General features: G+C 37.8%; 2 protein-coding genes, 1 long non-coding RNA gene and 1 pseudogene across 5 annotated transcripts; 3 read left to right on the top strand and 1 right to left on the bottom strand.

Annotated features, from left to right (window-relative positions):
• Positions 1-215: 215 nt before the first annotated feature.
• On the top strand, positions 216-3,206 carry LOC141525464 (lipase 3-like; annotated as a pseudogene).
• A 9-nt stretch (positions 3,207-3,215) lies between these two features.
• LOC141525463 (uncharacterized) lies at positions 3,216-7,484 on the top strand. Its single transcript, XM_074239978.1, has 13 exons — positions 3,216-3,254; positions 3,321-3,528; positions 3,606-3,720; positions 3,781-4,024; positions 4,354-4,600; positions 4,674-4,822; positions 4,886-5,026; positions 5,814-5,987; positions 6,046-6,244; positions 6,313-6,427; positions 6,549-6,795; positions 6,851-7,094; positions 7,172-7,484. The coding sequence occupies exons 1-13, from the start codon at positions 3,216-3,218 to the stop codon at positions 7,471-7,473; spliced, it is 2,424 nt and encodes an 807-aa protein (XP_074096079.1). The 3' UTR covers positions 7,474-7,484.
• Positions 7,485-7,777: 293 nt separating this feature from the next.
• Positions 7,778-17,133, top strand: LOC141525526 (low-density lipoprotein receptor-related protein 4-like). Of its 3 annotated transcripts, XM_074240055.1 has the most exons (13): positions 7,778-8,079; positions 9,381-9,710; positions 9,771-10,006; positions 10,082-10,265; positions 10,330-10,459; positions 10,591-10,700; positions 10,771-10,924; positions 11,203-11,743; positions 11,897-13,289; positions 13,363-13,874; positions 13,944-14,246; positions 14,310-16,277; positions 16,746-17,133. In XM_074240055.1, the coding sequence occupies exons 1-13, from the start codon at positions 8,046-8,048 to the stop codon at positions 16,896-16,898; spliced, it is 6,048 nt and encodes a 2,015-aa protein (XP_074096156.1). In that variant the 5' UTR covers positions 7,778-8,045; the 3' UTR covers positions 16,899-17,133. The 3 variants fall into 3 exon arrangements, with proteins under 3 accessions (XP_074096156.1, XP_074096154.1, XP_074096155.1); XM_074240053.1 differs by having other exon boundaries at positions 13,363-14,246; XM_074240054.1 differs by having other exon boundaries at positions 13,363-14,246; positions 16,463-16,888.
• On the bottom strand, positions 10,747-11,335 carry LOC141525582 (uncharacterized). Its single transcript, XR_012478860.1, has 3 exons — positions 11,200-11,335; positions 10,978-11,085; positions 10,747-10,864 (listed from the first exon to the last, which is right to left on the bottom strand). It is a non-coding gene; the product is annotated as an uncharacterized LOC141525582 (long non-coding RNA).
• Positions 17,134-17,716: the final 583 nt, after the last annotated feature.

Below are 17,716 nucleotides of genomic sequence, written 5' to 3'. Positions count from 1 at the left end.
TTAAAATTACTAACATTAAATATCATGCCAAAAATTAATAAAATAAATTTTACTTTTATAATTATTTATATTATAGTGATTAGCAGTGTGCTGGGTGTGAGTGAAAAAAAGCCGAAAATTAGAAAGAAAAATAGCGACTCGCGACTCGAGACTTTTGTAAGTATTTAAAAAAAAAAAAATTTGAAACGATTTTTGACAGAAATTTTGATTTTTAAATCGATTTGGTGGAACAAAGTGGATATATAGGTGAAGAACACAGAGTGAAAACAGAAGATGGGTGTTATTTGACGGTCCACAGAATCCCCGGCGGGCCCCGGAGTCCAGTTAGATTTAGAAAACCAGTTATTTTGTTACTACACCGGACTAATGGCCGCGTCTGATATATGGGTCCTACGAGGCCCGGGTCAAGATCTAGGTGAATATTTATTATATTTTTTTTTTTTAATATGATCCGTTTGTTTTTAAAATAAATCTGATATAGAAATCGGCACTTTTTCTTTGATAAATTCATTTTATTGACCCTCGTGGACCTAAATATGCCAAAAGATCGGCACTTTTCAAAAATATCGTTAAGAGACTTCCGGAGTTAAATATGTAAATCGGTACTAGAGACTTTTTTTTTTTTTTTTTTTTTCAAACTAATTTTTCTCTACTTAATTTTAACAAAAGTAGGGGTTGTGATACATCATTTTACGCGGAATTTAACGCTCTATAACACTGCACCCTTTTTTTTTTTTTTACAAAAAAAAAAAAAAAAAAAAAAAAAATTTTCAACCCGTAAAAAATTAAATTTCTAATAAATACAATTTTTTAGCCTACTTGCTCTCAGACGCGGGCTATGATGTCTGGGCGATAAATGTCCGGGGTAATTACTACTCTACATTACACAACACTATTATAAATAACTCAGCCTACTGGGACTAAAGGTACTTTTTATTTTTAATTGACAATTTAAATTAGATAATTTATTGAAATTTATTCAAGCTGGCACGAAAACGGAATGTACGACGTACCAGCGACGATAAACTACATACTGTTGAAAACCCAACAGAGTAAGCTGTCACTACTAGGGCACTCTATGGGAGGAACTGAAATATTGGTCCTGCTATCATCAAGGCCTGAATTTAATAAAAAAATTAACATCGCTATCACTTGGGCCCCTGCTGCCTTGATTTCTCACGACATACCCGGATTTTTTCCAAATTTTCTCTTTCGTCATAGCAAACGAATAAAGGTAACAAATTAATACAATTATTTATGTAATTATCGATTAAAAAATTTAATTTGTTTAGAATTTATTCAGCGAGTACAATTTGTATCAAGTAATGCCGCGAATTAACAAACAACGATCTGATTTTTTAAACGTCGGGTTCAGTTTATGCTGGAGATTAAATATCAAATCTATTTGTCTGAAATTAATCGATATTACTTTGGGATTTAAAAATCTTAATGATTTAGATTTGGTAAGTACTGTTTAAAATTAAAATTTTGAGAAAATAAATTATTAAATTTAATTTCTAGGCATTAATTCTTCGCATTAAGGACCATTATCCCCAAGGAACTTCTTTAAAAACTATTTTACATTACGGTCAAATTATTAAAAATCGTAAGTATTGCCAATAAACCTTTCAAATTGCCATAATTCTAAATCAATTAATAATTTTAGGTAGATTCCAGCAATATGATTACGGAAAAATGATCAATTTAATAAAATACAATGACTTAATACCACCAGAGTATCCATTAAATAAAATAACGACGCCTTTAATTATTTACTACGCTCGCAATGATAAATTAGTTACTAAAAATGTAACTATTAATTATATTTATTACAATCTCTTATATATAACAATTTAAATTAAATAATTAATTGTTTCAGGATCTATTCTATTACATAAATTACAATTATTTAACAAATTACATCAGATGATGGTTAAAAAATAAATATATTTGTAAATATCAATAAATCGGTTTATTCATAAAATTATTCCAAAAAATTGAATTCCCAATTTCAATCAGGATTTTTTTTGGGTATTCTCTGGAGAAAATTAACATATAAATACACCATTTTGTCCAAAATTTAATGCCCTTTAAAATTCTGTGCTTAACTTTTTATTAAAAGATACTCACTTTTCCCAAAAAAATCTCATTTTAGTGTCCTCGGAATTTATGCACCTTACCGAGCGAATTGATCATCTTTGACTAATTGACTCTCGTCAATTATGTCTGCACGTACACCGTTTTGTAGCTAATTTAATGTACTTTTACGATCTGTAATTTTTTTTTTTTTTTTTTTTTTTCTCGAAACTTTACCCTTGTAATCATTGAAGCCTTCAAAGGTTCAAAAATCAATATCAGGACACCCAATTCGGGTTCTTTTTGATCTAGGATTTTCGGGTTGAAATTTAGATTGAAAAGAATTTTAAATCCCAAACTTTTACGCAGAATTCAATCGCCTACAAGTCTTTAAGCTTAGTTTTGTCAAAAAAAATTTTTTTTCATCCAAAAAATCCCATTTTAAACACAGAAACTTCACAATTCATGACAAACTATCCACCCAATCTAGGATACCTTTCTATTAACCAATTTAAAATATTTGAAACGAATTATCAAAGTCCCTCATGCAAATATAAATTAATACCCATTTATCTATACAGTATAGTTGGATAAATATAATATATCTAAATATATATGATAGATTTATGCAATCGACCTTGTTCGCTACCGTCCTCGTTAGCGATCGCCATTTCGCAAGTGCATTCAATGAGACCGTTAGAGAATGTACCGAGGACTTTAATATCTATCAAAATATTTGCAAATTTTCGATTATTATTATTATTATTATTATTATTATTATTATTACAAATTGATTTGCTCAGAAAATTTGAAAATTATTGAGATTTTGGGGAAAATGCCGCGGCCTTGACACGTCTTGAAGGTTGACACGTCTCGCGAAAACGGCAACCAATGACGTAAAAGGGAAGTTAATAAGTTTAAATGAGAAGGGGAGAGAGATTATTAATCAATGCCTAGAAAACGGTTCGGTTGTGAAAACACGTGTCATTCTTTACAACGGTCCTCATTAAAGCGGTCGCTAATCTTAACTGTTGGTTGTGTTGTTTTTTTATTGAGAAATAACTGCAATTCTATCGAAAATTATGAACTCTGGTGTCTTTCTTTGGACTCTGTTGGTCATCGCCGATGGACCTAAGACCATGGGGTTGGACCAGAATCCCAACACAGATTTAAAAACGGTAATTATAAATTTTTGGTGAATTTTAATGGGTGGCAAATTAAGATTAATGGTAATTTTGTTTTAGCCTGACCTGATCACGAAATACGGCTACCCGGTGGAGGCTCATAAGGTGGTAACAGATGACGGATATATCCTGGAGATGCACAGGATCCCCTTTGGAAGGTACGAAGATAAAAGATCGGCTAGGTTCCCCAGAAATTCTATTCTTCTTCAGCATGGACTCGCGGGTAGTTCTGCAGACTGGGTGCTCACTGGACCTGAAAAAGCATTGGGTGAGTTTTAATTTATTAGAATTTTTAGTTTGAAAAAATTTTTTTAACTCAGAAAAAATAACAAAACTTATCTTTAGCGTACATGCTAGCGGATGAAGGTTACGATGTTTGGCTAGGAAATAATCGTGGGAATCTCTACTCCCGCCACCACCGTGAATTGCTTTCAACTAATCGCACCTTCTGGGACTTTAGGTGATTATTCCTTAATTAATCACAAATAATTAGCAGCAATTACCAATTAAATAATTTTAGTTTTCACGAATTGGGAATATATGACTTACCCGCGATGATTGACTACATATTAGAAGTGACCTCCAGATACAAATTGCTGTACATCGGACATTCACAAGGGACTACACAATTTTGGGTAATGACCTCAACCAGGCCCGAGTACAATGACAAAGTTAGTCTGGCTGTCGGCCTTGCACCCGCAGCGTACACCAGTCATATGCGGGGACCAGTTACGCAACTCGCCAAGTTGACATACTTTGGTGTGGTAGGTCGTGAATTAATTCTTGCCAATTTTAAAAATTTTAAAAATAAAAAAATTTTTTTTGGTTTATTGGTTGATTAATGGGTTTTTATCTTCTTGAAATTCTCAAGAAAATAACGTATCGCACGACCCGATTAGCCGTAGGTTGATTTTTTATTAATGATCTCTATAAATTATTATTAATAAAAATATTAATGCGATATTTTTTTTTATAAAAGCTTGTGAATTAATATAGAGAGTGGTGGTGGTGGTGGTGGTGGTGGTGGGGGGGGGGTTCATTTTACTCGGGATTTCATGGTCTAAGTTTTAAAAAATCTTAAAAATTTTTTCAGTGGGTCGGTGAAAAATTTGGCTATCCCGAGTTCGGCTCCAGATCACCCTGGGGTAAATTCGTCGGTAACTTGGTCTGCCACGGTGGGGCTCCGACCCAATTTCTCTGCAGTAATATTCTCTTCCTTATCGCCGGATTCAGCCAGGGGGAACTTGACGCCGGTAACCTGACCGTTATAATCGGGCACGTGCCGGCAGGAGCTTCTTGGAAGCAATTTGTTCATTTTGGGCAAGGATTTATCAATCCTGGTGATTGAAATTATCTCAAGTAAGTGCAATTATTCATAAATTTTGAAGCTAACCTCAATTTATTTATCACCAGGGCACTTTAGAGCATTTGATTATGGAGAGAATAACGATAAAAATTTTAAACTTTATAATTCTTTGATACCACCGGATTATCAGCTTGATAAAATATCAACACCTATCGCGCTCTACAGCAGTGATAACGATTGGTTGGCAACGCCTCAGGTAATTGAACTTTGAAACTCTCAAAAATCTAATTACTTTATTTAAACATCACGATAATTTCAGGACGTCGATTTACTGAGAGCCAAACTACGCAACATCGTGGTCGATTACAAAATAAAAGGCCGTGTTTTCAACCACTACGACTTCCTGTGGGGAAATTCAGCTTCCGAGTCACTCTACGAGCCGATTATAAAATTGCTTCGGAAATACCGATAATTTTAAGCATTGATCTGAAGAAAATTGCATTTATAAAAATTATCTAGTCAGTAATCGAAGATTTGTAAAGGTTTTCGCAAAAATACACTGATTCCAAAGTTTAATCGGGATTTTTTTTTTTTTTTTTTAAGGTATTATTTGGAGAAAATCAATTTTTAAATACACCATTTTGTCCAGAATTTAACGCCCTTTAAAATCCTGCCCTTAAATTTCAAAACGATACTCATTTTCCTTAAAAAAAAAAAAAAAAAAAAAAAAAAATTTTAGTTCCCCTTTACCGAGCAAATTGAAAACTTACGATTCATTTATAAATATAAAAAATAATAAATAAATTTTCAATACATAAATATTGACATTTATATGATTCAGATAAACGCTAGAAAAATTTTTAAATCCAAATAGAAATATGTTGCTTGAATGCCCTGATTAAAAATATTGATTGAAAAGTATTGGGAATCAGTCACCCTATGTCAACTGTATATCTATATATACATGAAAAAGAATTGAAATTATTCAAAAGTATTCTAATTTCATCATTTTCAATCCTTTTCAATCAATATTTTTAACCAGGGTGGTATTGAGGCCGATCAATGAATAGATAAAGAAAACTTAATCATGCATTACAATAAACAATACTAAATACGATAATAAAATCGAGATGAAGAAGCTGATTGTTGTTACTCTTGCAATCTAATCTTTATTTTCTCGATACAATAATTGATTACCGATTTAATATATAAATATCTTGTAATTTTGCTGTTTTTTTTTTTGCCAGTATTTTGATAATTATTATTACGAATCCATCATGATTTTCCGATTCGGGATCGTTTGCTTGGCGCTAAGCCTCGGTACCAATGCTTTTACTGTTAGAATAAATTATCCTCAACTAACCAAGTTTGATGTATCCAAGGATATTTTTGGGTACAGCGAAGACGCTAATTTAAATGCCGTAAGTAATATCTGAATTATTTTTTAAACTTTTCTAATAAAAAAAATTAATTTTTTAGAGAGAATTGATCCGTAAATATGGATATAGAGGCGAAACCCATAAAGTAATAACCCACGATGATTATATTTTGGAAATGCATCGTATTACAGGCCCGAATAGTAACCCTAACCCCGAAAACAAGACAGCGATATTGTTAATGCATGGATTGCTCAGCAGTTCTGTTGATTGGATCATTTCTGGTCCACAAAAAGCTCTAGGTAAGTTTTCAAGAAACTTAATTCAAATTAATTGATAGATAAATTAATATTTAATTATTTTGGATTAGCTTACATGTTAGCGGATGAAGGTTATGACGTTTGGTTGGGTAATGCGCGGGGAAACCGTTATTCGAGATCTCACAAGATATTATCTGTGCTCGACAAACAGTTCTGGCAGTTCAGGTAATTTTTTTAATCCATTTTTATAGCTAAGTTCCACTAATGGAACATTTGGAACAAGTCATGCGCATGCGCAGTATATTATTCAAAAATTAATAAATAATTCTTACCTGTTTCACATCAGCTGGAACGAAATTGGCGTCTACGATCTTCCAGCGATGATTGACTACATCCTTGATAACACCGGGTCCCAAAAGATCTTCTATGCAGCACACAGCCAGGGAACCACTGCGTTCTTCGTGATGTGCAGCACCAAGCCAGAATATAATGATAAAATTATTGCAATGTCTGCGCTTGCTCCAGTGGCCTATATTGGACACATGACCAGTCCTTTTTTCCAAATTTTAGCGCGCTTAGCACCCATGATTGAGGTAAATTCCTCAATTTTCAGCCTGTAATTATGATTAATTTATTTTATTTTTTTAGACTGGGATGAATTTGCTTGGTATGTACGAGTTCCAACCTACCGAGAAGTTTATGAAATATCTCAAGACCATGATATGTGACCCTGAAGCCTGGTCACAGCCGATATGTGAAAACGCTATTTTCCTGGTTGCCGGATTTGGGTCGGATCAAATGAACAGTACTCTACTGCCTGCTATCTTGGGACATATTCCAGCTGGATCTTCTACCAAACAATTCTTTCATTATTCCCAAATAATCAAGTCTAGTAAGTATAAATTTTTTATATGATAAACATTTTAATTTTAATATACTATAACTAATATTAATATTTCTTACCTCCAGAAAAATTCCGTCAATTCGACCACGGCCTGATTGAAAACTTCCGTAGATATGGAAAATTTTCCCCGCCAGATTACGAGCTTTTCAAAGTAACAGCTCCGGTAGCGCTTCATTACTGCGTCAACGATTGGTTATCCAGCGTAAAGGACGTAGAGATCCTGGCAGAGCAGCTTCCGAATGTTCATGCAAAAATAAAAGTTCCTCATCCTACGTTCGGTCATCTGGATTACATCTGGGGTATCCACGCCAACGAGCTCCTCTATGAAAAGATCCTGGATATCATGAATTTCTTCAGCCAGAAATAGAACCCAATATTCTGTACCTAAATAAAACATTATTATTTAATAAAAAAAAAAAAAAAAAAAAAAAAAAATTCCATTTCTGATGGCAAGAATAAAAATAAATCAACTCACTTGAGAATTTAATATCAACAATCTTGCGCTTGCGTCGCTAAGGGTAAGTAAGAGTGAGTAAGAGCTACCCTCAGTGTGTAGGTGAATGCAGCTCCGATCGCATCTGCTCTCGTTCGATTATCCCGTGTGTATCTGGACCAGTCTATTCCTTCAGATCAATTATCCACGCCCTTAAAAACAACAAACAAACAATCATTTTTTTTTTTTTTTTTTTGTTTTTTTTTTTTTTTTTTTTTTTTTTTTTTTTTTTTTTTTTTATCAGAACTCTGGGCCAATTCCAAATTTATACCCTTACTGGCCCATTTTTAAAAGTATAAATCCTCAGTGGAAAGTGCGCAATGTTTATCTTTGTAATTAGTTATTACAATTTGTAATTAAACTTGTAAAAGAAGTAAAAAAGATTAAGTGCCAGAATGCCGTGAGCTGAAGAGGACATTGTTATTACAGTGATCAAATCAGTAACAATGATAAGAGCTATTATCATCTTTGGGCTGATAGGTAATTACATAATTCTTATCGATCACAGGTGAATTTATAAAATTTATAGGCGACATAGATTTAAAGGTCATTCAAATGTCTTTAGACCGCAATCGGATCGATTCAAGCGAATTCGAGAATTGACCTATTGGATTTCCGCTTTTTTCTGGATTTTTCTTTGACGAATCTTTAAAGAAAGATGCGGAGAGAATCACTACGGTAGGTCAGTCGAAAACCGGGGCAAACGGTATCAAAAATCGGGTCAGAAATTGAAATTCTAGAAATAGTCCGATTTCCCCAATGAATTCGTATTTTACGTTTTTTGGAATTTTTGAGGGTTGGCTTTTAATGGATGATCAAGAGGGTGATTTATTAAAAGGACTGTAGTAGTTTAAAAAAAAAAAAAATCCGGGGCAAAATAAACCGGAAATAAAGGTAAAAAAAAACTCAAAGATAGACCACCTAGGGATATCTTTAAGGGATACTTTTCGGGGAGAACTACCCCTTTGTTTTTAGACTTAGGATCACACTGCCCTGGGAATTAGTCCCTGTTGATAAAAAACGAAAGCGTTTTAAATTTAAAGGCGATCGGAACCATAGAACCGGAGATGTAGAGAAAAAAAATAAAAATCCACGGAATTGTCGTGGTGGTAAATCGTGGTTTAATTCGCGGATTTTTGAATTTTTTTTCATCAAAGAAGTTTAGTTCAAAGGTCAAGACAATACATGCAAGCGATTCCGGAGATCATAGCAGCGTTTTCCTAGAAGTTGATTTTTCTCGAATTAGAGCAATTGACGAGAATTCTGAAAATCAATTTGTTTTGAGGTAGAGAATTTTTTTTTTTTTTTTTTTTTTTTTTTCCCGTCTGAAGGGCTTGGATACCTGTCAGTAGATGGTAGAAACGAGATTCTAATGGAAATAAAATTTCTTTATAACAATAAAAGAGGGTGTATTGAACAAAGAGTATATCGATTGGTTTATAAGCGCTTGCGCGAACGGCATTAGTGTTGAATGAAAATTCGGCGCGATCTCGAATCATTCATGGCCCGTTGGATAACCACTCATACTTATATATCTTACAATAAAGTTCAGCCCTATTGCTACCAACTAAAGGGGAAGGGGGAGAAGAATCGATCATAAACCACCTACACAATTCGATTTAATACAAATGCAGATAATCTAGTAAAAATGATAACCAAAAGTTATTCAGAGGGATATTAATACCTGGTTATCAATAATTCCGCCGTAAATAATGTCCTCGTTTCATTATAATTATTTCAATCTATTGATGCCGTTCTTGCCGTTCTTGCCGTTCTTGCAGGCTGTCTCGGGGCTGAAGATGCTACAGTTTCTTCTGTTAATCGGGGAGCTGCTAGGCAAATGTTCGGAAGCGGAAATTTGCGGCAGCCCAATTTAAATCCTACTACTCAGGAACCGGAACGGAACCTTGGGAAGAAAACTGGTTCTCCAGGTCGCGAGGGATACAACTACGGGTACAATAAAGGAAAGTATCCGGATTTTTATCCACGGTTTCCTGGGTTAGATTATGAAGAACCTTTCGAGGCACCGAGTTATCGAAATGGGGCTCCAGTTAATGGGCGACCTAATTATGGACAAGGAAGAGGATCAAGACCTGGGATGTATGATGGAGGTCAGTATTTATCTTCAATATTCTACGAGATAAAGAGTAACAACATTAACATTGTTTTAGTTTATGGAGAGTTACCTGACAGGATGCGAGTCCATCATGGTTTGCCTCGAGGTCACGGTGTCAATTCCAACGGCAATGGCTTCAATCCAGATCAAAAGAGCTTGATCCATGAGCTGGATGATGAGAGCGACCTGAACCCGGTTTACGAATCTTGTACCATAAACTGCGGAACTGGGTTCTTCTTGTGCAGAATTATGTGCACTTGTATCAACTTTAACCTCCGCTGTGATGGATCTGTAAGTTGTAACCTTTTATAAATTAATTAAACATTATATAAAATAAATTAATTTTTGGACTTTACGGACTAACAGGCTGACTGCGAGAACGACGAAGACGAGATAGAATGCGAGAGCGTCTACGAGTGGCGGCGCTCTAACCACACTTGTGTTGGGAACAAGAAGATTCAATGCCCTGAATCTGGGATTTGTATCTCTGAACAATGGTTGTGTGATGGGGATGATGATTGCGGGGATTTTTCTGATGAAAGTCACTGTGGTAAGTTTCTAAAATTAAAGTTTTTGAGAAAAAAAAAAAAAAAACTAACCTAATTAAATTTCAGGTGATCAAAAAAATTGCACAACGGATCAATTCGAGTGCAGAAACGGTCTTTGCATTCCCGGATCCTGGAAGTGTGACGGTGAAAATGATTGCCGAGATTTTTCCGACGAAGAAAACTGCGGGGGCAAAAGGTAAGACATAAAGATATAAATAGTAACAATAATAACAAAAGTATTAAATTGACGCACCTACGTACCTTCACCTTCCTACACGTCTCATTCACACTGAGGCAATTTGAGTGGATTTATTTTTATCTTTACAGAAAGTGTAAAGAAGATGATTACACTTGTCCGGAGGGCTGGTGCATTCCCAGGAGGTACGTCTGCGACGGAGACGCTGACTGTGATGACGGCTCTGATGAATCCAAGTGTCGTAAGTTACTGTTTTGTTTTTTGATTATATTATATTCTTTTATTAAATGTTAACTTCTTTTTTATTTCAGATGGAATCCGCGAGGTGGTGTGCGACGCGAATCATTTTGAGTGTGCGACGCCTAAGTGTATTCGCAAAGAGTTCAGGTGCGATGGAACGGATGACTGCGGTGATGCCAGTGACGAAGAAGGATGCATTGAAATGTGTAACGCGAATCAGTTCAAGTAAGAGTTTTTTTATTTTTTATTTTTTATTTTTTTTTTTTTTTTTAATTTACCTTGACCGAGAATCGAACCTTAGTCTCTTTTTAATAAAACTTTAGTGACTTTTGCAATTAGCCAATGTAATTTTGGTGATCCACGTCAGATTGAAAAAATAAAAAATTCTACAAATAGCGAATTTAATTGTTAATAAAAATACTTGGTTAAAAAATGAATAATATTTTTTATTAATTTTTTTAAGAAGAAAAATGCTGAAATTTGTAATAAAAAATATTTACCAGATGCATAAACGGCACATGTATCAACAAAGCGTTTGTCTGCAACGATCACTGGGATTGTAAATCGGGCGAAGACGAGGCAGGCTGCAAGCTAGCGCCACTTAAAAGTTGCAGCACTGAAGAGTTTACTTGCGCATCAGGGGACTGTATTCCCAAGGCGTGGGTCTGTGACGGCGCGCCAGATTGCACAAACGCGCTGGATGAAGAAGGCTGTCCCATAACTTGTGACGCCACTGAGTACCTCTGTAAGGCTTCTGCGGCCTCCAACTCTTCTACAAACCAACAGCCGTATGTAACGCCTTACTGTATCGCGAGGAAGCATATTTGTGATGGTATCGCGGACTGTCCGCTGAAGGAGGACGAACAGGACTGTCCTCAGAGAAGAAATTGCACTGCTACAGACAAGTGCACTCAGCACTGTGTTACTCTGGTGACTGGGGTTAAAACCTGCTCGTGTGACGTCGGGTTTAATTTAGCAGCTGATAATGCTACTTGTGAAGATATCAACGAGTGCTTATTTACTCGAGAAACTGTTTGCAGTCAGGTTAGAATGAATATCTTTTTACAGGAAATTTAATTTTATATTATTAATAATAATTTTGATATTATTATTATTATTAATATTATTATTATTATTATTATTATTATTATTATTATTATTTTTTTTTTTTTTTTTTTTTTTTTTTTTTTTCCCCAGGTTTGTCACAACACCGCTGGATCATTTACCTGTAGCTGTATCACGGGCTACGTCCTCCGCCCGGACCTTCGAACCTGCAAAGCAGTAGGAGGGAACCCCAGCCTGATTTTCACAAACCGCGTCGAAATCCGAAAAGTAGCCTTGGAGCCATCAACAGCAAAGTACACCCCGATCGTCAAAGGGTTGCACAACGCGATTGCCATCGACTTCCACTACGAGCAGGGAGTCATCTATTGGTCGGACGTGTCTCTAGACGTGATCAAGAAGGTTATCATCAACGGCAGTGCTCCTGAAGACGTGATCCGCTGGGGCTTGGAGAGTCCCGGGGGGATCGCCATAGACTGGGTCCATAATCTATTGTTCTGGACCGATGGAGGAACCAGACGCGTGGAGGTTCTTACTCTGGACACCAGGATCCGCCACGTGCTGATCTCCAACGACCTGGACAAGCCCAGGGCCATTGCAGTCCATCCGCACTATGGATACGTCTTCTGGACGGACTGGGGACCTTCTCCGAAGATTGAACGGGCTGACATGGATGGAACCTCCAGGCTTGCATTGGTCACCGATTCCATCACCTGGCCGAATGGTCTTACCGTAGATTATCCTACGGATAGGATTTTCTGGACCGATGCCAAGCACAGGGTGATTATGTCCGCCAAGCTGGACGGAACTGACAAGAGGAAGATTCTCAGCAAGGGGTTGCATCATCCTTTTGCGATCACGGTCTTTGAAGATACTATTTACTGGACTGATTGGCACTTTAAAAGTATTTCTTCCGTCAATAAGGAGACTGGCCATGGCTTCAAGACTATTCGCTCTGGTCTTCACTTTCCGATGGACTTACACAGCTATCACAAGCAACGGCAACCAGCTTACCCAAACCACTGCGGGAATAATAATGGAAAATGTTCGCACATGTGTCTTCCTAATAGCGCGGGCTACAGCTGTGTTTGTCCCGTCGACCTGAAGCTGAAGCGCGATGGAAAGAATTGCGCCGCTGATAATTTTTTGATCCTGGCAAGAAAGAGAGACTTGAGACTGATTCCTGTAGACAAACCAATGCGGGTCTTTGACACTGTGATTCCTGTGGATCATGTCCAGAGTGCAGTGGCGCTGGCTTGGGATTCTGATAATGATATGGTTTATTGGACTGATGTTGAGTTAGACACTATCAGTAGAGCTCATTTGAATGGAACCAATCAGACTGTAGTCATCAGCCATAACTTGGAGTCTCCAGCGGGATTGGCTCTTGATTGGATCACCAAAAAGCTCTACTGGACCGATGCTGGGACAAATAGGATTGAATGCTCCAATCTTAATGGAAGCATGAGGACTCTTTTGGTCTATGAAGGACTTGATAAGCCGAGGGATATTGTTGTGGATCCTATTGGTGAGTTTTAATGGCTAATTAGTGGAGATAGAGAAAATTGATTTATTGATTTATAATTTATAATATTTTTCAGCGGGATACATGTACTGGAGTGACTGGGGAGCAAAACCAAAGATCGAGCAAGCAGCGATGGACGGAAGCAACCGTAAAGTCCTGATAAGTGAAAAGCTGATCTGGCCAAACGGGCTGGCCATTGACTTTGAGACAAAGCGGCTCTACTGGGCAGACGGAGGAATGAAGTGCATCGAGTACATTGATTTGGAAGGAAAAGGAAAGCCAGTTCGCGTCAACTCAGACCTTCCGCATCCCTTTGGGCTTATGATTTATCAGAACAAGGTTTACTGGACCGATTGGGACACTAAGAGCATCCACCGGGCTAACAAAGACACCGGAAGTAACTCAGTGGTCATTCGCTCCGACATCTCTGGGCTGATGGACGTCAGGATGTTCCACAGGAATAGAAGTGTTATCGCTAATCCTTGTGGCAAGGATAATGGAAAGTGTTCTCATCTTTGCTTGCTGACTCCCAAAAGCGTTTCTTCTTCCAGATATTCTTGCGTGTGTCCTACCGGATTGGTTCTTGAGGTGAGTCAATTATTCTATTCTTTATTTTTTCATTATTATTGTATTTTATTTTGTTTCATTTTATTTCAGCCAAATTCAAATAACAAGCAGTGCCGGAAAATTCCAAATACCTTTATCATCTTTGCGCATCGCGTGGACATAAGGTTTATTTCTTTTGATACCGACTACCGGGTCGATGTGGCGCTGCCCATCAATTTTTTAATTAACGCCACAGGAGTCGACATTGACAGAAAGACTGGGCAGATTTATTGGACCGATCCTGGAGCAGACGTCATCAGTAGAGCAAGCTTTGATGGTAAACACATCGAAACTGTAATTTCTACCGGGATTGATACTGTTGATAGCTTGGTGGTGGATTCTATCGGGCGAAAGGTTAGTTTTTAATTTATATTTCTAATAGTTGATAAATTATAGTGAATAAAAATTTAATTCCAGCTCTATTGGACCGACGCAGGCTTAAACAGCATCGAAGTCTCCGATCTGGACGGTAAGAACCGGAAGGTCCTAATCTGGTCCGGCCTAGACAATCCCCGCGCCATTACGCTGCATTATAAGCTCGGTCTGTTATTCTGGAGTGACTGGGGGCAGAACGCGCGGATCGAACGATCAAATCTGGACGGCCAGGAGCGTATGACTGTGATAGTCGAGGATTTAGTTTGGCCTAACGGATTGACAGTAGATATCACCATGGACAAGCTCTACTGGAATGACGCCAAGCGTAAAGTCATCGAATTCTCCGACTTGGACGGCAATAATAGAAAAATCTTTGTAAAGAACGTCCAGCATCCTTACGGGCTGGCTCTGATGTCCGGACTGGTCTATTGGAGCGACTGGATGACGAAGGCTGTCCACCAGGCAAACAAGACCACCGGAGGGGAGGCCAAGATCCTGGTTGACAAATTGGACGGCATAATGGACATCAGGACAGTCACTCCGAAGGACACTGATGAGCAAGACCGTTGTCTGACTCACTATTGCACCCATCTGTGCCTCAGGAATCCGAAAGGCGCAAGCTGTGCCTGCCCAACTGGGCTTTTAGGCTCCGGAACCGCAGCCAAGCCTTGCGACAAGTTCCCTCAGGAGTACCTCCTGCTGACTGGCCAGAAAAGCTTGGGCAGGATCAGTCTGGATACTCCAGAAATGCGGGACGTCACTCTTCTCGCAGACGACCGCGTTGTCCAGCCAGACGCGCTGGACTTCAACTGGGCAGAACGCGTTGTATACTTCGCGGACGAGTCCTATAAAAATAAAGGCCAGAAAGTCATCCGAGCTGGCAAGATGGCCGCTATTCACGAGGGCTACGCGGTATTGACCGACAAGTCAGAGTCTTACTTTCAGTTTGCGGTCGATTGGATCAGCGGCAACGTTTACTTTACTGACCAACGGCAAAGCAAAATTGAAGTTGTTCACATAGGCGGCTTTAATCGCATGGTCTTGATCAATGACACTGATGACGCGGAACACTGGTTCGCTAGTATTGCTCTGTTCCCGAAGCTGGGATACTTATTCTGGTGCAGGATGGGAAAGAATCCCAGTATTCAAAGGGCGTATTTGGACGGGAGCAACAGGAGGGTCATTGTTGCTGATAATTTAGCTGATCCTAATGGTCTGACAATTGATTTGGAACACAGAAGACTCTACTGGGCTGATATGAGGAACAATAGAATTGAAATGAGTGATCTCAATGGAAATTATAGAGTCCAATTGATAGCAGGAGCAGACAATCCATATGGCTTAACCCTTCTGGGAGACTACATCTACTGGATAGGCCACCTAGGAACTTCCCCCCACTTAAAGAGAGCCGACAAAGCCACCGGAAGCAACCGAATCAATATCAGGACATCCATCACCGTTTTGACAAACATCAGAGCAGTTTCTGCGCGGCTGCAAACTGGCTGGAACCCATGCGCAGAAGACAACGGTGGCTGTACTCACTACTGCTTCTTCTTGAAGAAGAACTACACTTGCGCATGCCCAGATGGTAAGAGTGAGACTATCTGTTCTTTGACGCCCAAACGGTGGGTTCCTATTAGAAAATCTGGAACTGAAGACAACCCGGATTACGATCATGATGAAGACGAACGGCCTGTTGAAGTTCCCAGGAGCAATTATCATGACAATGATGACAAGTTCTTGAACAGCAAAAGTGACAAGGACAAGGCTACTACTACATTGACTATTACTTTGATTATAGTCACTACTATGTCTGTTATTATTATCGGGGCTATTATCTATTTGGTTTGCCAACGAAAGCCCAAACAGAAAAAATATATCTATGGAAAGCGCAGGAATGTAATGACTTTCTCCAATCCGAATTACAACGCTTCAGCGGCTGATGGTGTTCCGATTTCAGGAACTGAGAAAAAAGGAATCTGGAAGCGGCTCAAGTACAACAGTTCCCAGGTAATTTTATTTTTTTTTATTTACAATAAAATACCTCTATATATTTGATTCTTTCCTTGAACTTTTAAATAAAATATAGAGGAATTTTATTGTATTAATAATTATATCAAATATTTGATGAAAATCAAATGTCAATGTTTTGTCCACTTTCTAATCTAAACATTGAATTATTGATGACCTTAAAGAAACAAGCCTCGGCGGGTGGAGAGTACCCGGTGAAGTTGCAGCATTTGCCGCTACACTTCATTCAGATGAACGAGACCGAGACGACGTAGTGGCGGCTGGAGGAGGTTCAGCTTGACGAAATGTCTGCCTGAGCCTCCGCCGGTAAAACAGTTACAATAAAAAAAAAAAAATAATAATAATAATTTGAGACTGACTAGATTGAAAATTCAAATAAATTCCCCCGATAAATGACTATTGGGGACTGTAGGCGCTTTGAGGGATCAATAATTCGATGTCTTGTAGGAGAGAGTTTACGAAGACAACGGCCAGACTTCCAGTCCGGAGGTTACTTCTCTGATACCGCCGTCAGCGACACCTAGCAGCAGCAGGGCGCCCTCTATCACCCCCAGGGAGTCCTCGCCTTCTTTGATCCACATCACACACATCGCGGATTGAGAAATAACGCATCTAGTGCTTTTATAAGAGCAGGATTATAATTTTTTTTTAGCATTTTTTAAGGGAATAATTCAATTTTTGGAAAAATACATAGGAAACCTTTTTTTTGTAGAGCGCTTAATTTCCTACAAGTTTTGTTTAAAACTTATTTCCGTAACTACAATAGCTAAGAAGTTATCGCAGTTTTAAGCTATTTCGAAGCTCGGTGTTCCAAGTACCGATCTATCGGGGGGGGGGGAAAAAAAAAAAAAAAAAAAAAAAGTGCCGATTTCAATATTAGATTGGTAGATATTCAAGAAAATCGATCAAACAATATAAATTATAATCCTGCCCATAAAACAAAAAAATAAAATTGAATATCACGACTCTCGAGTGTGTTACTTTGCTGTATTATCATTTTTTTTTTTTTTTTTTTTTTTGTAAATATTTTTTGGTAGCAATTTTATACGAGTTATGTAGATAAGAGCGGGCTGAAGAATTTATGTAAGAAGCACAGGATCTATTTTTTCTATGACTTGATACTAAGAATTGATACTTTATTTGTCCCAGCAGGTCTAGGACAAAGGGTCGAAGGTTAGGGTGTCTGTTGATTATTTTTCGAACACCACAATTAAACACGATACGTAATGATCAATCACTAATGATTAATGAACGGAGTAATTAACGCGGATAGGAGTTTTAGCTCAATTTTGTGATAAAATTCGTTTATTTTGCGTGCCGTCCGCGACATCTTGGTTCGTTAGGATAACTTTAGTTCCACAAGATGGCGCCGGAGTTCAGTAGGCTCAACCGAACTCCGGCAAAGTCTTTTTAACCTT

The sequence above is a fragment of the Cotesia typhae genome, unplaced genomic scaffold, assembly GCF_013202065.1.
Source record: "Cotesia typhae breed Kobodo isofemale line unplaced genomic scaffold, CoteBio_Ctyphae contig_26, whole genome shotgun sequence".
NCBI lineage: Eukaryota > Metazoa > Arthropoda > Insecta > Hymenoptera > Braconidae > Cotesia > Cotesia typhae.
The sequence above is the reverse complement of the archived record's forward strand: the minus strand, read 5'-3'. Positions and strand labels throughout refer to the sequence as shown.